Here is a 24,670-nt window from a genome sequence, read left to right on the forward strand (position 1 = left end):
CCTCCTCTTAGCATTTTGACTAAGAAACATTTTTTGAACTTTAAACTTATACTGGAACTCTATGTAAGTGATTTCTCAGACTCCCACTTTATTCTCTGGATACTCCTGTGGGGAGGCCTGGAGAACTTTCCATTTCTTCCAGCAAGTGATGAACAAGAATTACAACTCAGGTCTTCTTATGCACAAGCCGCAGAGCAGATGACTTTCAACACAAACACTGAATCGGATGGTGCAGTGCTTAAGAGCAGGGCCTCTGGGCATTTGAGCAGGGCCTCAAATGCCCAGACTTGAATCTCAGGTCCCGCTAAGTGATCTTATAAGCATGTTAGTTGGCTTTTTTTGAGCTTCAGTTTCCTTATGTGTAAAGGTTGGTAACAGGACCTGTCTCACAGGGCTGTTATAAGGGTTAAATGAGTTAGTAACGGGAAGGTACTAAGCCCAGTGCATTGCACATAGTTGAATGCTCACTCATCGGCACCTTCCATATCATTACCTGGTCTTTTCCACATAATAAGCATAGTTTTAAAATTTTATGTAAACCAAAGCTTTCTTTAAATGCAGAGGGAATGTTTATAGAGGAATCTTAGTGTAAATTTCCCTACAATGTGAATACTGACACTCCAATTTATCTTTTGTAAAAACCCAGATTTTTTAATATGTTTGCCAAAATCAAGCTACTTATAATCTCAGTCCTTGAACACTGACTGAGCATCTGCAATTGTAAGACTATGCTAAATAACAGGTGAATAAAACAGGAGGAATAAAATGTAATTCCTGGCTCAGGGCACCCTATATCTGACAGAGAAGCTAAAATAATTATCCCAACCCGAAACTGATGCTCTACTGAAACTTTAGAAAGAGAACATGAGCACAGAAAAGGGACAAACTGATGAACATCAGAAAAGGTTCTAAGGCAGACAGCTCTGAATTTGAAACATGAAGGGTTTACTTTTACATGTATGTGGGTGTGTGTGTGTGTGTGGGTGGGTGTGTATTAGAAGCGACAGAAAAAGCAGGAAAAGAAGAAAAAGAGGGGGACATGGAAGGAATGACATCAACGACTGTAAAAATGTACTAGGCCAGGAAACTGTATGATGCATTTGGGAAATGGCATGGAGATGAAGGACTCAGAAATGAGGCTAGAAATGAGAGTGAAGAAGAAAGCAAGACGATGCGTCAACACTAAGCTAGTTTCTACAGACAGTGGGGCACAGTCAACAATTTTTGAAATAAGGAAAGAAATTATTGCAACTGTATTTAATTACACAACATTAAATGGCCCGGAAGGAATTGAGACTGGTGAAAGCAGAGAGGAGAAAAATCAAGAGGTTCTTCAATGAGAAAAAGATGCAAAGACGTAGACTGGCAGTGGCAGTGAAGTAAACAAAATAGCCAAACTGAATATACTGTTGCTTGGAGAATATGTGTTCTCTGTTCATCTCATGAGGCTGTAGAAAATCTGTTTATGGAGCTAGTTCTGGCTCAGTGAACCCTTGCCACCAGCTTGGCATGATTTGGGCAAACTCTTGGATTACCAGGAATCCACCAGGAAGAGTAGGGTAGGGTGTGCTGCTGGAGCTTAGCCTCTGTTTTGTGAACAGAGAGTGCTCAGGGTATTATGAGGGGAACAAGGGGCATCTTAGACAAACAATAAACAGTATGCAAGACAACTCAGGAGGAGGAAGAAGAAGAGGGGGCTGGGAAGAGGGAAAGGAAGAGTAAAGTACAGGGGCAGAGGATGGGGGGGAGGAGGAGGAATAATAATGGCTAACGTTTACTAAGTGCTTACTATGTACCAGGTATCGTTCTTTAAAGTCATATCTAAGTGTGCCAGTCAACTATATGTGGTAGATACTATTATTTTGCCCATTTTGTTTTATTTTGAGACAGTGTCTCCGTCTGTCACTCAGGTTGGAGTGTAGTGGCACGATCATGGCTCACTGTAGCCTGGATCGCCTGAATTCAAGTGATCTTCTTGCCTCAACCTCCCAAGTAGCTGGGACTACGGGCATGCACCACCACGCCTAGCTAATCTTTGTATTTTTCATAGAGACGGGGGATTGCCATGTTGTCCAGCCTAGCCTCAAACTCCTAAGCTCAAGTGATTCGTCCGTCTCAGCCTCTCAAAGCGCTGAGATTACAGGTATGAGACGTCGCACCTGGCCTGCCCATTTTAAATATGAGGGAATAGAGACACAGAAAGGTTAAATAATTTGCTCAAGGTCAAGCAATTTAGAAATAAGCAGTAAAGGCCAGGCGTGGTGGCTCACACCTGTGAGAAGGCAGGAATTTGAGGCAAGGGAGTCTAATTACAGAGTTTGTGCTCTTAAACACAAGTGTGATATCGAGGCAGCAACAAAAATTTCAATCCGTTTTCAAGGCCAGCCTGGTTTTATTGATCCACACCGATCCAGGTGGGAAAGTCTAGAGTCTCCATCAGAACAGGCTCCTTTGAGACCCTGAGATGCTATGAAGACTGGCCAGTGTCTGGTTCCTGCCAAGACTGCTCCAACAGCTCTTCCGGCAGTCCCCGAACCACCCTGAACTCCATCCAGCGTGGAGGTCACCCTTCAGGGGAAAACTCAGACTCAACCTTCTTGAAAGATCAGGAAAACAGAAATGCCCTCCTCTGAGGTCCCTACAGGCAGTGGGGGCAAAAACAAACCTCTGAGTGAATATTCCAGTCTCTCTAAGTCCATTCTAGTCAGCAAGACTAGAAATGGAATTTACCCAGAGGGCAAGTCAAGGTTACATCATCACTAAAGGGCTGTAAAATTAACAGAAGTATCTTCAGTATGAATGCAAAGCCTTCCCTCTTCAGTGTTCTAAATAAATACATTATATATTTAATATTTTAAATTTGTGCATATTAGTGTGACACAAAGCCTGAATCAGCAGCCATTTTTCTTCAAAGTTTAAGATATTTCAGTGTTTTATATAACTAACCTCCTGTTATTTTATCACATATATGTAAAATGGGGGGGGGGGGGGACCTGAGAGACTGAGAACAGGACCAAGGCAGTCATCTTAAATGTCTTATACAATATGTTTAAAATTAAAGAGATGTTCTTTAATGAACTACTTGTCTGAATCTTCAAATTCCAGGTTTCAAAGTGTGTTCAATCCTAGAACAGCCTGGGTAGGCACCTTAATCAACTTTCTATTATCTTATGTGCCCAGATTTCTCCAAAATTGTCTTCTACAAAAAGGCAACACCTTATATTTGAGTCTTTTCAAAGTTTCATATTACATGGGCCTCTTTGAAGAACAAAGACCTCCTCCAGGAAGACACTTCAGCTTGAAATAACCTAAAAATCAATGCAGTTTTGATTGAAAAAAGAAGAGTCATTTAATCAAATAGTCAAGAGGGAAGCAAAGAAATTTAATGCAGATTTAGTTCTCATTCTTGAAGGGACACATGACCTCATAATTTCTAATGTTAGGAACTGTCATAAGCAAGCCTTTTAAAGATTTCTTTAAAAAGTAGTAGTATTATGTCTACCCAGAATACATAATCTGAATTCAATCACGAGGAAACATCAAACCAACTGAATTGACAGACATCCTGTAAAATAACTGGTCAGTATTCTCAAAACATAAAGGAAGACTGAGAAGTCAGGACAAATAACTGCTTTATGATCCTGAATTGGACCACAGACTGGAAAACGGATATTAGCATTTTTTTCAAAGGGAGTCTCAGTTACTTTGGTCTGTTAAACAAAAACCTAGAATTCCCTTAGCTATAGTGAAAACGATGTCTACTAAGAAAAGTATGATACTTCTTAAAGATTTTTTTGTTTTGTTTTGGCCAGCATAATATTAATAGCACACATATCTTAGTGTCTTAATTCAGTCATAGGCATACAAGTACATTCTTCTAATGGATTCTTGAATCTGAAAGATCAGCCGTAATCATATGACAAACAGAAGAATAATAATCCCATTTTGTCTGTATTAAGAAACAGTGAGATCAAGTGCATATTTTGCCAGATTACTGTGAAAGTTGTTGTGGGTGTTTACACTTGTTTACAACGCATTTTTGCTAGCAAGAATGTGAATTATCAAAATACCCAAAGTATATAAACCAAATATTCAAAACAAAATTGACATGGTGGGGAAACATTAAACATTAACTGCATAATGATGAACACTATACAACTTTAGCATATTCACAATGGTTAGTGTAATCACAAATGTCCACTCTTGGCAGAGCTTGCAAACATTAATGCCAGGAAACATTATTCTTTTTCAAAACATCTACTCCATATTCAAATTCTGATAGTTTTAAGTTTTAAAATCCTTTGGCAGTGGGTTTTAACAATTAGTTTGTTAATAAAAAATATCGGGCAGGATAAACTAAAATGATTCTGCTGTTTCTGCCACACATATAATCATTAGAAGCCATCATATTTTGGAATTAAAGGTGGTATTCCATAACATGCATTCTCTCCCTGCTGAATTTCAGCAGACATTCCCCTCTCTCACTGGTTCAGGCAATATAGCTCTAGATCCTTGGGAGTCTGCAAGGGCACTAGGGCCCTGCTTCCGCAGCCAGGCCAGATCCTGTGGCCACATCAGCTTGCAGAGTTGCCTCCCACCCTTCCACGCTTCCAGGAAGCTGGGCAACAGCTGCACAGCAATGTCCACTCTCAGCGCCAGCCTGAAAGACAAAGCACTTCTGTCTCCTCCTCCTCCTGCATTCCTGGAGGATGTTCAAACAGACCAGGGGTTTATTTAACTACGTTAAAATATAGGTCGGGTTAGTGTTTTTGGTTACCGGAAATCTTTAAAGTAGCCACAAAAGAGAGAAATTCTGAGCATCATTACATAGTTTATCTTAAGCATATCCTCAATCAAAAATACTACCTACTTCTTGTGTTTTAGACGAAATTGCCACATAATGTAATAATGCGGCACTATCACCCGGGAAGGATGATAGTGCAATGTGGTTTTTTGGTGATGGTGAAACCAGGAGACAACAGCAGTGGGAGTAGGTGTCTTGCAGCCACAGAGACACAGATATAAATCTCTCTTTCACCCCAATTGTAGAGTCTTGGGATCTTGGGCATGTTAACCTAATCACACTGTGCCTCAGTTTCCTTATCTGTGGAAGGCATTGATTATCTACCTTGGAAGGTGGATTAGGGGATTCTAGACAGTATATGTAAGAGCCAAGCAGGTGCCTGGCATACAACAGGCACTGAATATATTTATTTCTATAATGAGTATACATTTTATTTCCAAAAGACAAACATTCAATTTATACAGAAAAGAATTCAAGGAGAAAAATTACTTGGCTTCATCGCTATCAATGAATTGCAATTCATTATTCATTTTCTAGTGACAAATCTAAGCTTGAAAGCTCAAGAATCTAGAAAAGAGGAGGCAGATTATGATCACCTTGCAAGCTAGCTTGAGATATGTAGTTAATTCCATTATTTTCTGTCTTTTTTCTCTTATAATGTAGAGATGAGGGTCTCACCATGTTGCCCAGGCTGGATTGCTTGAAATCCTGAGCTCAAGCGATCATTCCTCCTAGGCCTCCCAGTGTTAGGATTACAGGCATAAGCCACCGCCCCGACCTTTTCTGCCTTTGTGTATATTTATGAATATATCTCAAAGATGATGGAGGAAACTCCCTGGTGTGGGAAAGCCACATCCATTCTCCACATCCTGCTTTGGGAGGATTTGCTTCCCTTAGTTGCTCTCACTTCAGCCTCTGACGTGACAGTCTTATGCAACAGAATGATTCCGCCACTGTTATGTCAGCAGGTGGAATTAAATGCTCATCTTCCTGGCAAGGCAGATGCTTCCCCAAAGAGACCCGTGTGGAAAAGCTGCTACCGGCCCTGCAGCACTCTGCATCACTTTTCACACTGCATCTCTGACACTCACCCCCTCCTCAAAATCTGAAAGAAACCTCCTGGCTACTGAGGGACTCCCTGACAAATGCCTCCATAAGTTAACACACATCAGATTACCAGAGGTAATGGAACAGTAAGTGTTCCCAGGGGCCTTCAGCATCCCTGAAGTGTCATCCTGCCCATTTGAGTCAAACTACAGTGAAAAAGTTACCAACAATTATATGGAAATTACCATCTTGACTCTGTTGGAGTAACTCAACCATTATTAAACAGACAATGTTCCTAGGGATGAAAAAACAATCTTAGATCTTTTTATCCCATGGGAGCTGGTTTAGATCTCTGAATCATCACAGGGCTTGTCTGGGCTTCTAAACTGTAGCAAGAGGCAGCAGGAGTGAGGAAGCAACTCTGGGTGCAAAGGTCAAGACAGGTGAGAAAGCTGTGAGTGTTTGAGAAATTATCAGTAGAGCTAGCAGGCAGACAGGATTTTACCTAAAACTTGTATCATTTTTAAAGTTGTGTGCACAGAGAATTTCACAAAATCTCTATACTCAAAAGAATGTATGCAAGATCTTGTTATCGTTTTCAAACTGCCCAATTTCCTTGGGCTCAGGATCAAAAAGGGCCATTGTGACTGTGATTTCAGGTTCCAGTGGGCTAACAGCACATCTCAAAGCACAAAACACTAAATTTCAAAGGCTACTTAGGAAACTGACCTTTGCACTTGCTGTTTTCTTCCCCAGAAAACTCTGAACCCAGTCATACCTAAACAGTCCATTCCCTTACCTCATTTTGGGTCTCTGCTCAAATGTCCACTTACTGATGATGCCTCCCTACCATCCCATTGGAAGTGGCACAAAAACAAAGGCAGGCTCTACGTCACCTTTGCATGCCTTAGTTTTCGTTATTTCTTTTCTTTCTCACCATCTCTCATACTACAGATGCATTTGCTTATTTTCTGCCTTCCTCTCCGCGCAGATGCAAGTTTCATAGAGGAACTTTGTTTTTTCACTGTTACATCCCAGTTCCTGACAGAGTACCTGAAACACAGTCACTGTTCTATTCAATAAATATTTGTCAAGTGAATAATGAACTGTAGATGGTTTACCAAATGTCACGTATCTCCAATTCTCTCCCCAACAGCCCTGACACTCAAACAAAGGTTCTGAGACACACACAAGGTTCACATCTCCTTAGATGTCTTTTGCTGTTTCAGCTTATGAAGCAAATGTATTCTTCTAAGTTCCCCCCAAGAGCTTACACAAGCAAGTTTCTCTTCTAATCTTCTCGGGATATAGTGTTCATTAACACACTACTTGCCCTTCTCTGCAAATATTGAAAATTTTGATTCCCAGAGAAACCCAGGTCTCTTTTCTTACCATATTGATCTGAAGAGCTGGTGAAGAGAAGATAGTCAGAAGCACAGGTCTGGGATTCGATATCCAAATCTCCCAACCTCAGGATCAGTCTTTTCCCCTTTGGTACTGTAATTGTCTTTTCGCAAACAGTGTGATTGGGGTAGGTCCCGGGATAATTCTTAGATGTCATTGTACCACTATCCTGATAAGTCACTAGGTGTCCACAGCCATCACCTGGTAAAGAAAAAAAGCGGGGGGAGAATAAAATAAGAAAGGGTAATTAATTCTTACTGAGGACTGAGAGTCCAGTACAATCTCCAAGTTATGTATTTTACTGTTTGGGGGGAGAAGGAAAACCAAAAAACAAAAAAGAAGATTGAATTATTAAACAGTATCTATTGTTATTTCATCTCTTGTTTTCCAGTTTTATCTTCTTGTTGATCAAAATGTTTCACATATCAGAATGGAAAGCCGTTAGGAAACAAATCATTTAATCATTATTTTTTTCTAATAATCTATCTATTCACCCATCCAAACTTGCTCAGCAGGCCTTGCATGCATTTGCCAAGCCACTCCCAAAGTCGATGTCATATAATAATTCACAATGGAGAAAAAATATTATTCTCTGTAGAAGGTGGTTGTGCTGATTAAATGAGATAAAGTACAGAAAATGCTCCTGTTAGAATCTGAGGCTTAAGCTGACATAATTCGGTTTAGCTGCAAGTTATTTAGTTGGGGACTGGGCCTAATAATCATTTGAAATGTATGTCGTAGTTAACGACAGTCACAGATTCTAAGGTTCCTCACAGACTTGGGATGTACAATCAGAAAATGTCAAGGATCTACTCTGTTGAGTGCTTTTCATAACCAGACATGGTGTTAAAAGCTGGGAACCCAAAAGCAGCACCTTGCTACCTCATAGAACTCAGAGTAAAATGGCAAATAGTCACACATTCAGATAACTATAATTCTAGGTGCTATGTGTTATATACATCAGGGGTCTAAACAAAATGCAAAGGAGAGAGGCAAGAAAGAATGTTTCAGCAAATTACCAGCATTTCATCAAAACAAGACATTATCTGAAGACTTTTCTGAATAGGGAAGTTCACCTATTAACCTACAAGTTGTTCTAGTTGATTAAAGTGGCCAAGTCGATCACACAACTATCTAAGGACATGCACAACTAGGTGGGCTGCGAGGAGAATGAGCATACGCTGCATTTAGGTTGCAAAATGCCTGTGGTTAGTATAGCTTCACGTTTCAAAGCAAAAATTTCTGGTCTCAGCTGGAGGGAGAGAAGCAGAAAGCTGCTGAAGTAGGAACTCTCAAAGGTAGTAAAATAAGACCTCTCCATCCCAAAGTCTCTGATGGAGAAGCCTCAACTTGGGTATACTGGGAATCTGAGGACTTCAAAGCAGCCTTCTTCCCCTCCCAGCCTCTAACCCAATTAGAGTTGGATACACCTGGAGTCTTCCTTTATTCCACTTCCTTCTTGCCTTGAGGTGTCGGGGCCAAATGGTAATAGAAGTTAATTTAAAAAAAAAAAAAAAATTAAAAACTCCAGAATCCATGTCATCTCAACAGCCAAGGCCTAGGGAAAGGATCTACCCATTATCCAGAAACTCCCACAAGATTCCTGGCAGCCCCTGAAAGGAGGCTGAATTGGGGAAGTAGAGTTGGCTTAATGGACCAATGGGTTAAGGAGTGCCGGGGGGAAATTTAGACAGCCAAGATAAAACTACTATGAAGCCCTGAGATCTAGGCAGAATGAGTGAAATTGACATGGTAGGCAACAAGGATACATAGAATTTTTGGAGTAGGAAGATAACAAAAGAGGTAATAGAAAAAGATGATCAACCTGGCTGGACAATGCTACAGGAACTAGAATGGGGACAGAATCTGGATCAGAGAAGCAGTAGGCGGGCTAGCAATGGGGGTAGCTGGAACAGGAAGGAAGAGAACAGAAAACAGGGAAATTCTTGAGACAAAATCAACAGACTCAGGTTTTGGGGAATTATAGTGGGAAGGACAAGAGAAGAAAAAACACCAAGGCCTTGTTCAGTCCAGAAATGATTGGAACACTGAGGCCAATATAAATAGCAAAAAGAGTCCGGAGAGGGAGTAGGTTTAGGGATAAAGGTTGTAAGTTTGGTTAAGTTTGAGGTGACAGCTAAATTCCTTGGGCTCCCTGGCAGTTGGTAAACATAAAATTGCCAAGAATTAAATGAAAATGATACTCGAGAAAAGCATACTGTGCAGGAGCACACAGTGCACAGGGCTTTGATTTAACATCTGAATTATTTGTCAGCTTTAAAGGGCTTTAATAAAAAATACAATTTATAGTTTCTCTTTAAAACTGAAGGACAAACTGTGAGTGGTGGTTCATGCCTGTAATCCCAGCATTTTGGGAGGCCAAGGTGGGCAAATCGCCGGAAGTCAGGAGTTCGAGACCAGCCTGGCCAACATGGTGAAACCCTGTGTCTACTAAAAATACAAAAATTAGCCAGGCATGGTAGCGCAAGCCTGTAATCTCAGTTACTTGGGAAGCTGAGGCTGGAGAATCGCTTGAACCCAGGAGGCAGAGGTTGCAGTGAGCTGAGATCACGCCACTGCACTCCAGCCTGGGTGACAGAGTGAGATTCCATCTCAACAACAACAACAATAACAACAACAACAACAACAACAACTGAAAGACGTGGCAACCACATGATCGGGCATTCTCACAGGGCTAATGATACAGTGGCTGTCCCTTGAAAGGAGCCAAACACCTTAGTCCTTCACCAGGTCCTTGTTACTCACTTGTATTACCTGCCCTACCTTTGTAGGCATTTATTTTGAGCACCCCCATAAAGCAATCCTAGGGTAATTAGTACAAACAAATATGCATCTAAATATAAACACCACACAACCTCTCCAGGCCACCAAGAAATCTCCTGGTCAAATATTTAAATGTCACTTTTCTTAGGACTATGAAATTCTCCTTTCATAAAAGAAGAGAAAAACTTTTTTTCCAGAAAACACAGTTAAATAAAATAAGGAGCAATTATATGAATCAACCTACATGTGACTATCATATTCTAAATTTTATTTTTTTAAAGTAACGTGTCAGCAAGGGAAAATCTTAGGGTGTCACTTTTTTCTTTGAGATGGAGTCTCGCTCTGTCCCCCAGGCTGGAGTGCAGTGGCAGGATCTCGGCTCACTGAAACCTCTGCCTCCCGGGTTCACGCCATTCTCCTGCCTCAGCCTCCTGAGTAGCTGGGATTACAGGCGCCCGCCACCATGCCCGACTAATTTTTTGTATTTTTAGTAGAGACGGGGTTTCACTGTGTTAGCCAGGATGGTCTCCATCTCCTGACCTTGTGATCCGCCCACCTCAGCCTCCCAAAGTGCTAGGATTACAGGCGTGAGCCACTGCACCCGGCCAGGGTATCACTTTTATTCAGCCCTGTAATTATATTTCTCTTCCACCACTTCCACTCTAAGGCCCAAGAGGAAACTTCTTTACCCAGCAATGCTGGCACAATGCAGGCAAGTTCAAATCATCAACATTTCCATCGTTACTTTGCCTGGGGATCTGTACTTCCTTGGGAAAATTTCTCTCTTCCATTAACTATCAGAACAAAACCCCATGAGTCTTTGTTCTGCCAAAGACCTAAATTGCAAAATAAGTGCTGAGTCCTAATTTATTAAAAAGCAAACTGTCATCAGAAGTTCTAATATCACTCTAACCTATGGAAGTAGACTATTTATGGAGTTTTCTGTGGCAAGACTAATATAATAAGTTTATTCCATGGGTATTAACCACATCACGAATTTCCCACAGTTTGGGTGATTTCAAAGGATTAGGTAGAAAGACGCCAAAGGGTAAAATGAAAAACTGCTAGGGAGACAAAATGCCTACAATGTCATGTGTTGAAGAAGGGAGATGCATACACATGAAAACCAATAGAGAAGCATTATTTATTTATTTTTGAGATGGATTTTCACTCTTGTTGCCCAGGCTGGAGTGCAATGGTGCAATCTCGTCTCACGGTAACCTCTGCCTCCTAGGTTCAAGTGATTCTCCTGCCTCAGCCTCCTGAGTAGCTGGGATTACAGGCAGGCACCACCGTGCCCAGCTAATTATATTTTTAGTAGAGATGGGGAGAAGCATTATTCTTATGACTTCATTCTGACACTCAGGTAGCCTACCTCTCATAGCCTGACTCTCTAATTGACAATCACTGACAAAGAAGACAAAAGTTACTTAAAAATCTATTAGTTTACCTTCTTTGTCTTATGTATCAATGTCAGTATCCTGGTTGCGATATGGTATTGTAGTTTGCAAAGATGTTATAATTGAGGGAAACTGGGTAAAAGGTATACAGTATCTCTGTGTTAGTTCTTCCAATTGCATGTGATCTAAAATGATCTGAAAATAAAAAGGCTAATTAAAGAATTGGAAAAAGAATGTCAATCAAGTTTGCCTGGCTGGGGATGGAAATGAGGAGGCTTTTACATTTTCTATTTTATACTTTTTTATACTCTTCGTATTTTGTTATCCTGTATGCTTTTTCCTCTCTCTTTTTTTTTTTTTTTTTTTTTTTTTTTGAGACAGGGTCTCATTCTGTTACCCAGGCTGGAATGCAGTGGCACGATCACTGCTCCCTGCACCCTCGACCTCTGGGGCTCAAGCAATCTTCCCACTTCAGCCTTCCAAGTAGCTGGAACTACAGGCGCACACCACCACACTCAGCTGATTGTTTTTTTTTTCGGTAGAGACGGGGGCTACACCATGCTGCCCAGGCTGGTCCGGAACTCCTAGACTCAAGCGATCCTCTCGCCTTGGCCTCCCAAAATGCTGGGATTACAGGTGTGTGCCACTGCACCTGGCCTAAATTTTTTTAAATTAAAGCATTTAAACAGATCTGCAATAAAAAGATCTCTATGAAATACAGTTGACCTAGTTTCTTCAGGATTGAATTAAATGAAGAGGCACACACAAAGAAGTGTTTATTTTAGATTTAAAAGACACTTATGTGCCATAACAATTAAGTGAGACTTACTTGAATCCTGATTTGAAAAACCAACCTTATAAAATCTTTTAAATAGATAATTGGGATATTAAATAATTTCAGATAATTATTAATTTTATTAGGTGAGATAATAGTATTGAGGCTACATAAGAAAATGCCATTTTTTTGAGGGATGCCTACTGACATATGTAGGGCTGAAATGACATAAGGTCTAGGATTTGTCTTAAAATACCTGGAAAAAAAGGGGAGAAGCAGAATAAATGAAAAAATATGGAGAAATGTTGACGGTTGCTAGGGTTGAATGATGAGGGCTCACGGTTCTAAGAATATTAAAATTAAAAATTAAAAATTAAAAGAAATATTAAATTAAAATATTAAAAATTAAAAGAAATAAAGATCCATCTTTAAGGGAAAAAAATAAAACCATGGTCTTATGGCTAAACTCCAAGTAGGGTTGTGGGCAGTGACACAGTAAAGTGCCACCTATCTAACACCAAAATAGGGGGAACGGGCAATGAAAACGGGAGGAGGAAGTTTTGCCATACGGAATTTGACCACTCTTCAAAGTGGCTACTAAACAATGTTTATCTGTTCCTTCCTTTCGACTGTAATTTCTTGCCAAAGCACATGATGACTAAACTAAGTATCATTTCCTCCTCTTCTAGACTGAAAGCTCCTCTGGACTATAGAATACTTGCAGGGTGGTCTCTCTGTAATGGGCCTAAATCCTGGTGTCTGTTTGGAGCCACAGCTGGTGTGTGACACTGACCACCACTTCCTCAAAACAATTTACAAGAATAAAACTGGATATATGAAGCTTAGATTCTGTAAAAAGGCGCAAGTATTCATGAATATTTTAGAACTCCCAAAGTGATCTATGTATAGAATTTAAGTATACAGATTTTAATTCTGAACATTTGGAAACAATCTAAATTAGAAAAGAATAGCCTGATATCTCCAAGCAACATGAAGTTAAGGAAGTTACTCATGTTTTAGAAGAATATTTGACATAAAAACACTTTAAAACAGAATATATTGTACACGTATAGATATGTAATATTTAAAGTGTTTACTTCTATGGTATAAGTTTACAAGTGATTTTCATTTTATTTATACATTTATCTTCTAAATTTTCCATAATATGAATACATATAAAGCAGAAAAATAATATAATTAACCCTACCAAGTTCACCTAACATTCTTTGTAACACTAAAGGCTACTTTCAACATTAGCCTCATAATACAGATAGGAAGAAGTCTCGGACTGTCATTAAAATTTCAGGAAACAAACAACTAGGAACATAGTATACTGTAGTTCTCACTTCAAGAAGTCCACAGTCAGGAGGAGAAACATATATTAACAAGCAAATTATTGAGACTAACTTGACATGTACAAATACAGAGATATGGACTCAGTCTCTATTCTCCAAATGCCTGAAATTAATAAATAGGTCTCTACCTTTTAGCCTTTAACATCGGCTATTCAGGAATTGTGGATATAATGCTACTTTCTAAATAAGCTTAGAACAAATCCTAGATGCCTGTATACACAAGCCAATCCTTTATTTAGTCTACTTTAATTCCATCCACTACGAAAGGAAAACAATAACTTCCCTAAAAGACTACTTCCCTTTGATAAGAAATCATGTTCCACTAAAAGAAAAGCAAAAAATAAGATATACCTGGTATGGACTAAGTTCTGCAATACTAAAAAGCATGATTAGACTTTAAAAGAAAACTTGTAACTGAATTGTACTTCTTGGAGAATGATTTGGGTGGAGTAAAATGAATAGTGCAATTATACTTTTTAGATTGATTATTAACTAGTCCCTAGAGTAAGACAGAAAACTCAAGCTTTTTAAAAAAATTATTATTATGGCCTATAGTTAGAACACAGATTTTTTTTTATCACACCCCAAGTAATCACATATGCATACACATGCATAAACAATGAACAAAAATTAAGTGATACAATTATTTTATTACATGTAATGCACTGTGATTATTTCCTATTCTATTAGGCTTCATTTTTGTTTTTGTTAAAGCATACTGGTTGTGCCCACTGAAGTGATTTCATCACCTATTAATGGGTCTCAACCTGCAACTTGGGAAAGAGTGCTCTAAAATATCACAAGAGTAAAACCATTTCTAGAAACATGATTTCATTAGTTGTATCCTTGCTCTTCTAATATTCAAGTTACAACAAGTCTCAACACATATACAATCATCCATGTGTGGGTGTGAGAAAATTTCTTCCCATGTCTAAGATCAAGTGAGCTCTTGATGACTACAATCTTTTCAACCACAAAGGACAGCCTGCAGTTATTACAGAGTTTTGTCTGATGGTAGGGCAAACCGATTTTCCAAGGTATCATTAATTCCATTCTCAGCCTTAGAAACTTTGCTCTTCTTCAATTGTGCTTAGCTTTTTACCTTGTATGCTGCCGGAAGCAAAAGAAAAACAGGGGCAAAAGGGCCTCAGTTGCTATGTGAGAATGAACAAAGGCAAAACAGAACTTGTAATGAAAAAACCAAATAATTATTCAAAATATTTAGTTTTTCTGAAAGGAATACAGATAATACTATGCTGAAAGAAGTTACAGCTATAGACTAGAAACACATGGCCATGTTTTATAAAACTGACAATCTCTTTCAACTTTATTCTCACCACATATAAAATAGATGCTAATGATATGACTAGTGATCTAATGAGGTTGATAATGCTGTTGACTCAGCATATGAAACATTTGAAAGTAAAATAAAAGGAAACACAAGGAATGTGTCAAAAGTCTCTCCGTGGAAACTTTCAACATTCCTATCAGCTAAAAGTATCACTTAAAATAAATCAATCTGAATGTATGAAAATGAATCAAATCATTTCAAGAGGTCCTATCTATGACTCCTCTCTGATTCCCTAAATAATGTGGGGTTACTTCCATCAGTGTCCAAAGACATCGATGATTACCATGTTAAAATATTTAAAAGATTCATAATTTGCTACCAATGGAAAAAAATCCCCAAATCTACCCAATGCTATTCTTTAATGTGCTATACGTAAAATCAGTTAACACTGCAGTTCTTGGTCACTCTCCAGTCTTCAGACTTCTGCTGAAAAGCAGAAGATTAGTAGAAGGCTTGTGGATGTGGGGGAGGAGAGTTGACACACCTATCATTTCCTAATTCATAAATTATTTCCATATACTTGGGAGGTGACAGAGCATAATGGTTACAACCTGGATTCTGGCACAGCCCTGTCTAACACTGGTTTTGTGGCCTTGGGTGAGTCTTTTTACCTCTCTAAGGTAAAACTGAATTCCGTCATCCGCAATATAAAGACAATAGTGCCCAATTTCATGAGCGTTAAAAGGGAGAATGCTAATAAAAGCAAAGTATCAAGCAAAGAGGCAACCTTATAGTAAAAGTTCAATATATTCACTGCTACTACTTTTATCTTAAAATTCTACACATTATTAAAGTATCAAAAATATTGCTTTGAATTAGCTGACTTTGTCCAAATGCCATTACCCATTGGCTGTATGATCCTAAGAAATCCCCCATCTAGTGTGTATCAATTTTCCTCATCTGTAAAATTACCAACCATAACTGGGTGTGGTGAAGATGAATGAGGCTGTGTGCGTGTGCTTTCATCGGCTGAGAAAGTCTAATTAGAATGCATTTCCCAGTATTTATCTAATGCCCACTTACTGCTATGTCAGCATGTCCTGAAGTAGACACTGTGGTACTAGTCTGGGCGGTTCACCAGGAGGTTATGCCCTCACCCTCCTCAAAAGAGCTGCAAGGTCAGTAAGCTTGCAGAATCCCACCTTTTTCTTTACCACAGAACATCTCAAAGCCCTTAGAATGCACAGCGAAGCTCTGATGCATGTTGCAGTTTACAGCATTTCCCAGAAAACTCTTTCCTCTTGGGGCATCTCCTGGGAGTAGGGTTCTGTGAGACATACTGGTGAACTCCTGGGTTAGACTCTCGCAAGTGGGACACACAGAGACGTCCTATGATAGGGCTTCTGGGATTAAAGATCTTATGTGGAGAAGTGGACTCTGGCCTCCGGGGTTCTAAAAATGGTACTGAAATTATATTATGTGACTCGATTCAAAAGCAAGACTTTTCCCACTGTTGTTATTAAGTTATAAGTGCTTTGTGGGCATCTACAACGAATTGGACACACTGGTTAAGAGAAGTTTCTTAATTTCAAAGAAGACTTTTAAGAAAAAAAAACTTGTTTGTACAGCAAAACAATTCTAAGAGAACTGTTTTATCTCTGTTCAATAGATGCTTAGAATAAGGAAGTCAGAGAAAAGAGGCTGCTGACCTTTGTTACTAATGTCAGGATGTTGATGTAATATCCAAGCTGCCACTGCTTCAGCTGAAGGTAAGTCAAGAAATCTTTCCCGCCACTAAAACATGCTATCTTTCTAACCTTGGTTTCATGTTAAATATGCATACTGCCAGTATTCAGATAAAGTATAAAACTGATACTGACTTTTCTCTATGGAGTCCAGAAAATCCAATATTACCAAGTAAAGACAAAGTTAAACTGAGTTTTATAAATTAAAACTGTAAACATTTCTCCTTTGCACATAGATGTGAGTCTTCACTTTCACAGATAATAGTTTTTTTAAAACTGGGAAAGGAAAAAAATAAAATGATGAAAGGGCCCTTACTAAAAACTAGCATTTACCAGAAATTCATTGTAAAAAGTAGCAGATACAGTGTTCTAAGGACTTTATATTACCTTATTTAGCCTTCATGACAACCATATCTGATGATGATAGTTTTTAAAAATTGATTACAAATTATTTCACATTTATATACACACACACATATATATAGATATAGATATACATATACAAAGAGTAATTTCACAAACATCAAAGTGTATACCCAGTAGCTTGTAAGATAGGACATCTCCTATACAACAAAACTGAAGTCCACAATACCCTTCTTCACCACACATCCCTCTTACTATCTCTATTCTGTGTATGAAGGAGTCAAGGCTCTGAGATGCAGAGTAACTCAGCCCATGTGGCTGGGCTGGGATCAGATCCTAACCTGAAACTAGTCTGACTTCAAAGACAATGGAATGGAATCACATGCTCTACGGCCACTATTGCCTAAGTGGTGACGAAACTGAGGTAGCGATATTTAAGACATTGTCCAACCTCACATTACTGCTGAGCAGCATAACTGACATTTAGTTTTTTGTAGTCATACTCTTTTTGTCTCAAAATTAACATAAGAAAAATAGTCATGTTTAATGAGGAGGGTTTTTTTTTTTTTGTAAAAATTATGTTATGAGAAGTTCTATCCTCCCCTTCTTTTCATCATTGAAGCACTCTTTACTAGACTGTTAACGGAAAGGTCTAATGAGAGGTGCCTATTTTACTTCCAACAAAGGTTGTTCACTTCGCTTAGCTCCTCAAAGATGCTTTGTAAAAGAAGGTGTCAGTGTATTAAAGTGCTGCTTCTCACACTTCAGTATGCAAACGAATCACCTGGGGATCTTGTCAAAATGCAGGGTCTGGAAATACTACACTTCCAAAAAGCTCTTATTAGTGACTATTCTATTGGATCCTGTAAGATATAGTCTATTGCCATGAATATTTTTTAAAGTGAAAGAAAATCCTCAAGATAAAAGTGTTTATGGTTTAATTTTAATATCTATTCCTACAATTGGAACACATCTGTATCTGATACTTATTTTCACTCCAGATTTCATTTATATGTCTAGGACAGACAATAAGTTCCCGGATCTATAGTTAAGCCAAATGACATTTCTGAAACCTGGATAAAAGTGTCAATTCAGGAATTACTTGGGCATACTGAGGAAAATAAACAAAGAAATAGGATGAGAAGGTTTGTGCAAGCGTAGATTTATGCACCATATTCAGGGAACAAGCAATCAAGGTTTACTGACAAGAAAATAGCAAATCTCAGTAGGGAGACAGATGGTATCTTATCATACATCTAATAAGGTATGAAACATGAGAGAGAAAAAATAAATCTCATAAAACTCATATCACAGTCCAGTCCTGAAAATTGTACTACTTTTGCACATTCCATATTCTGCACTGCTGGATGTATTGCGATGCTCTAAAAGCAATGGTTAGCTGCCAGCTGGGACTTAAAAAAATCTTAGTATTTCTATGGCAAATGTGATCACCTCTAAGAAACCAAAGACTGTGAATTTCAGGCTTAATTGCATAAGTAACCCCCTCAAACTGTGTTCCCCCATGACTTCTTTTCTTTTTCTCCCCTGGATAGGAACATATGATGGGTATCCTTGGAGACAAAGGGCAGGAAACCATTTCAAGGCATTTAGAATTGTAAGGTATATGCCTGGGTTCCACTTCGGACACACAAAGTAAATGTGTCTTGGGTAAATAATTGTTTCTCTGAATCTCAGTTCCCTCAACAGCTCTCAGAATTGTTGGGATTAAATTCGATGTAAAGGCCGGGTGCGGTGGCTCAAGCCTGTAATCCCAGCACTTTGGGAGGCCGAGAGGGGCGGATCACGAGGTCAGGAGATTGAGACCATCCCGGCGAACACGGTGAAACCCCGTCTCTACTAAAAAATACAAAAAACTAGCCGGGCGAGGTGGCGGCGCCTGTAGTCCCAGCTACTCGGGAGGCTGAGGCAGGAGATAAACCCGGGAGGCGGAGCTTGCAGTGAGCTGAGATCCGGCCACTGCACTGCAGCCCGGAGGACAGAGCGAGACTCCGTATCAAAAAAAAAAATTCGATGTAAAAAACATACAACGATTCAAAATACATATGAAGATAGAGGTTTAAAATTTGTCTATATGAAAAACCAGACTGGACAAGCAACAACAGTGACTGGATGCTTAAACCATCGAGTGAACTGTTGATGGGGAAGGACTTTTATTGAGTAAGAAACTAACATTCCAAAAATTACTTGTAAGTCATAGAGAAATGGCAGTTTTATAATGGAGAGATCAATGTATCACTTCTTAAAGTCACTGGTGATTCTGAGCATCACTAAAAGTGAAGCAATAATCACAATAATAATAATTTATGCGTCCTATTGTGATACAATTAGAAGTACATAGCACCTTTGAGTACTTTTACCAAAAACACTTAGTCTGAATCTAATCCAGTCGTTAGGTCAGATTTCGGGCTTATACAGAAATACACGGATAGTGCACCAAGTAAAAGATAAACTACTCTGAAGTGGTGAGTACACTTTAGGATGTGAGCTGTGTCACAGAACTGAACCTGGTTTCCTTGAAGGAAAAGAAAAAGTATGTGGGTGGGGGTCAGCGATAGATTAAAAGTGACTAAAGAGACATAATAACTAATATGTAGACCTTGTTTGGATCCTTGTTTGTACAAACCAGAGGTTAAAAGACATGTTTAGGACAGCTTGGGAAATGTGAATATGACTTGAGTATTAGATGATATTAAAGAACAACTATTAGTGTTCTTAGGTGTGCTCATTACATTGTGGCTATGCAAGAAAATATTTAGAGATTCAAATGAAATAGGAAAAAAGTCAAGAAATCCTTAATACATTTTTAGTTTATTAACAGATTTTGAAGTCTCAAAAGACTTGTAGACCCTTCTGAGCTGGCAGCAACAGGAGGTACAGGGCCATTTCTCTATCTGCAATAGGCCATCTCCTATTTTAGTCTCTTGGCAAAGCCCGGAGCTTTCCAGGGATCCCAAAAAAATGGTGGGCGGGGTGGGGGCAAACTTTGGTTCATTTTATTCTCAAAATAAGCAGCCTCCATTCTAAAATCCTCAGAATGGAAGCATTCAGTATAGAACCTCAAGTTCCAGTGGTCCCACGGGTCATTAAGTCTCTACAGTTTTCTCTTTTGGGCTGAAATCAACCACATTTTCATATGAGGCAAACTTTCTTTTGTGAAAAGCAATAAAAAGGCCGAATTAAATCCACTCAGCCATTTAAAAGTTAGGCAACAAACGCTTAGATGTTTATCCATTTACCCTGTAGGAAAGTTTATGCCTTGGTAATTCAAATTTAACTGGACATCACACTTTTAATATCCTTTTGTCTTGTTTTCTGTCAGAAATAATAGTGAAATGAAGTTTTTCTTTCCTTTGTTTTTCAAGAATACTGTGCTTCATAAAAATCATTTACACACCACCTTTAAGCACAGCCACTAAACGTGCTCAAATGCAAAAATGGAGCCATATATTAGTTTTCAAGGATTTTAATTTTGTGATGAAAGAAAATAAAGACTATTCTTTTTCAGTAAATGTAAATATGTTGAACACTGAATAAAAAGGCCACAATAGCAGTTATCATTTGAGTTTGAAGATGCTGACTATAAAAACTAATGTGGGTCTCAACAAAGGTAAACTCCAAATAGTCTAACAATGAACAAGCCTGATCCATTCAATACAAATGAGGAATCTCACAAAGAAGGATAAAAAAATACACCTTGACTTTCTGACACTTAGTATATTTAAACTTATGTGCTTTTCTCAAATAAAGTATGAATAGGCTAATTATTTCTGACTCCCTTAGTAAGAGTTAATTGAATAACAAAACAAAAACATTGACAAGACACATCGATTATAAGTTTGCCCAGACAAAAATTCCACTTTCCCATTAGACATTTCTCAATAACAATAAATGACTTAGAAATAAGTTTTTGGTTTACTTCAAGGCAAATTCTAAAATAAATACAAAGATGGAATTTTTCCAACTAACAAAAACTTTCAATAAAACATAGGTTTAAAAAAGCAGAATATAAAAGCATACACAGACTAGGCAGCAGAGGGGGGACCCAGGTATTAGTTTTATTGTTGTTCTTTATACCTTTATTCAGTCTATAATTTTGTGTCTACACAATATTTAATAAAAACAATAGTAAATGTGTGTGTACACACATGTATTTGCTATAGGTGTGTGTGTGTGTGTGTGTGTGTGTATTTACAAAAATATATAGAACCAAAACATGTCCTCAGTGGTTCCATGTGTAACATTTTCCAAGATTATGATATATCAGGACAATGTTATTTATTGATACCCTACTTTGTTTCACAACTACTCTGCTTCCGTGGTAAGCATTAGGGAAGATCATTGGGAAAGTAGGGAAGAAAGCTCCAACCTAAGAGAAATTTATTCTTTTTTGTTTTTTAAAAAAGAAGCTCGAGCACAGCTCTATTTTTTTTTTTGAGACGGAGTCTGGCTCTGTCGCCCAGGCTGGAGTGCAGTGGCCGGATCTCAGCTCACTGCAAGCTCCGCCTCCCGGGTTCACACCATTCTCCTGCCTCAGCCTCCCGAGTAGCTGGGACTACAGGCGCTGCCACCTCACCCGGCTAGTTTTTTTTTTTGTATTTTTTAGTAGAGACGGGGTTTCACCGTGTTAGCCAGGATGGTCTTGATCTCCTGACCTCTTGATCCGCCCGTCTCGGCCTCCCAAAGTGCTGGGATTACAGGCTTGAGCCACCGCGACCGGCCCACAGCTCTATTTTTAAAAGGGAGGTGGTATGGGGGTAACACAGAGCTGCTTAAGCTGTTCCCTTATTTCAATATTATCCTTTGCAGCTTTTCCTACAAAAAAATCTACCTAGCGTAAAATTATTGTTGATACGGTTTGGATGTTCTGTCCCCTCCAGATCTCATGTTGGAATACGATCCCCAATGCTGGAGGTGGAGCCTGGTGACAGGTATTGGATCACAGGGACAGATCCCTCATGAACAGCTTGGCACCATCCCCTTGGTGATGAGTGAGTTCTTGCTATTACTTCACACAAGAGCTGGATGGTCAAGAGCATCTCTCTTGCTCTGTTTCTCACTATGTGATGCACGCACTTCTCCTTCTCCTTCTGTCATGACTGCAAGCTTCCTGAGGCCCTCACCAGAGGCCAACCACGTGCTTATGCTATGCCTGTACAGCCTGCAGAAACTTGAGCCAAATACACCTATTTCCTTTATAAATTTCCCAGCCTCAGATATTCCCTCATAGCAACACAGAACAGACTAATGCAATCATATATAATTATATACAAGACACAAGACATTTCTGCAAATATTGGGTGTATTATTACACAGCGTGTAGCTCCTAAGGAAACAGCTAATAAGAATGAGATTAATAAATCAAGTAGAAATGGCAGTAAACAGTAAAGTTACACACGACAATATGGCTTAACACAGTGCTGATGTCACAAATGCCTAGACACTGTCCCCAAATAGTCTTTGAGGTGAAGTAGGCCCCGATGCCCTAAATGTGTAAGCATTAGCAGACCGTAGGGGACCCCTGGTCTAAATCAGGGGATCATTTGTTCCTCCCTCTAATCTCAAGACTACCAGTCCCTCACTCATGGCAGTTTTCCTGCTGTTGCCTGTAAAAGGGTCTCGGAGATTCCCGGTTCTTTTCAGAGTTGAATTTAGTTATTTTCTTTTTCCTTTTTCTTTTTGAGACAAGGTCTCACTCTGTTGCCCAGGCTGGAGTATGGTGGCACCATCACAGCTCATTGTAACAGCCGCCTCCCAGGCTCAAGGGATCCTCCCACATCAGCTTCCCGAGTAGCTGGGACTACAGGCGTGTGCCACCACACCCGGCAATTTTTTGTATTTTTTGTAGAGACGGCAGTTTCGCCATGTTTCGCAGGCTGGTCTGGAACTCCTGGACTCAAGTGATCCGTCCACCTCAGCCTCCTAAAGTGCTGGGATTACAGGAGTTAGCCGCCCCGCCTGGCCTAGTTATTTTCTTAAATATATGCACAGTGTTTCCTAACGCTCCACAGTAGCCATATATACAATTTCTGTTTAAAATAACGTAGTGAATATTACCCTCCTTTCAATTCTTTCAAACCTCAACCACAGCATTCATGCGCTGACTCAGGAACTAGTTATCTGGAGCCAGCTATGTGCCAGGCACCGTACTGGGTGCTAGTGGTGAAAGAAGAGGCTGAGATTTATCTCTGCTTTCATGGATGTTAGGGAATCCTGCAATGCTTATCCTCCAACCCCTCAAAACCCCTCCTCTTCAACTCCCACTGAAAGGCAAGTTTGGCAGTTGGTTCTAGATTCAGCATACCAGGGCTCACAGTCATGACTCTATTTCCACATCGGGTAAGAAGTCATCACATGGGTTTGTTTTATTTTTCCCATAAATTAAGTCTCCCTCACCCAGTAAGGCAAACAACTATTTTTTTAATATACAAAGCAGACAATGAACATCTGGAAGATGACATCCACGTGACGCCTCAGTTTGCAAAAAAGCAAAACTACTCCTCGGTCTAATGAAAAAAAACAGTCTGAAATTCTGGCTCTATTTTTCCCTTCACCCTCAATGCCAAATTTCTAATATGCCAGAATGAATTTCTCTATTTTGCATACATACTTTCAGACTTTTACATTCAACGTTAGATTAGACATACAATTTCATTACTTCGCTGTGTCCAGGTTTTAATTTCTTCTTTTTATTTGAGACTGGGTCTTGCTCTGTCACCCAGGCTGGAATACAGTGGCCCAATCACAGCTCACTGCAACCAGTCTCCCGGGCTCAAGAGATCCTCCCACCTCAGTATCCCGAGTAGCTGGGACCACAGGACACCACACCTGGCTAGTTTTATTGTATTTTCACTAGAGATGGGTTTTCGCTATGTTGCCCAGGCTGGTCTCAAACTCCTGAGCTCAAGTCTGCCTCAACCTTCCAAAGTGCTGGGATTATAGGTGTGAGCCACCTCCGGCCAGTTTTGATTTCTTAACTAGAGTGAGGTTTGAGTCTTACAGGGCAGGAATCGTGTTTTCACTGCCTTCTTACCCCGTCCTCACTAAGTCCCCATCCCCTATTGAGCTCCCAATATGGTCACTGTTCAAGGCACAAAACTCCTCATGGACCTTATACTCTAGTAGGAGGAAGGCAGACAATTTAAAGTGTAAATTATACACTTTGTTGGAAGAGGGTAAGCGCTCCAGAGCAGTGGTCCCCAACCTTGTTGGCAACAGAGACCAGTTTCGTGAAGGACAATTTTTCCATTTATGGGGTTGGGTTGGAGGGGGACGGTTTCAGGATGAAACTATTCCACCTCAGATCATCAGGCATTAGATTCTCATAAGGAGCACGGCAACCTGGATGCCTCAAACATGCAGTTCACAATCGGGTTCAAGCTCCAATGAGAATCTAATGCCTGGCTGATCTGACAGGAGGCGAGCTCAGGTGGTAATGCTCCATCACCTGTTGCTCACGTCCTGCTGTGTGGCCCGGCTCCTGACGGGCCCCTGACAGGTACCAGTCTGCGGCCCAGGGCTTAGGGATCCCTGCTCTAGATAAAACTGAAAGCTAAGAAGGGGAACATGGAGTTCTGGGAATGAAGACAGGGTTTCAAGTGGTTAGGAAAGTTCTCCCTGAGACGGCGACATCTAAACAAACACTGAAGGAGGAGGAAGCTTTGTGGATATTTGGGGTAAGACT

The 24,670-nt window shown here is 39.7% G+C and overlaps 1 protein-coding gene across 2 annotated transcripts in view; it reads right to left on the reverse strand.

Moving 5' to 3' along the window:
* DCBLD1 (discoidin, CUB and LCCL domain containing 1) overlaps nt 1-24,670 on the reverse strand; it is a 69,051-nt gene that overhangs the window by 39,709 nt on the left and 4,672 nt on the right. For both annotated transcript variants that reach the window (XM_023219013.2, XM_031935532.1), the window contains exon 2: nt 7,244-7,456. In XM_023219013.2, coding sequence (XP_023074781.2) covers nt 7,244-7,456 — 213 coding nt within the window. The remainder of the gene's footprint in view (nt 1-7,243; nt 7,457-24,670) is intronic.

Source organism: Piliocolobus tephrosceles, chromosome 5 (genome assembly GCF_002776525.5).
Source record: "Piliocolobus tephrosceles isolate RC106 chromosome 5, ASM277652v3, whole genome shotgun sequence".
In the NCBI taxonomy this organism is placed as follows: domain Eukaryota; kingdom Metazoa; phylum Chordata; class Mammalia; order Primates; family Cercopithecidae; genus Piliocolobus; species Piliocolobus tephrosceles.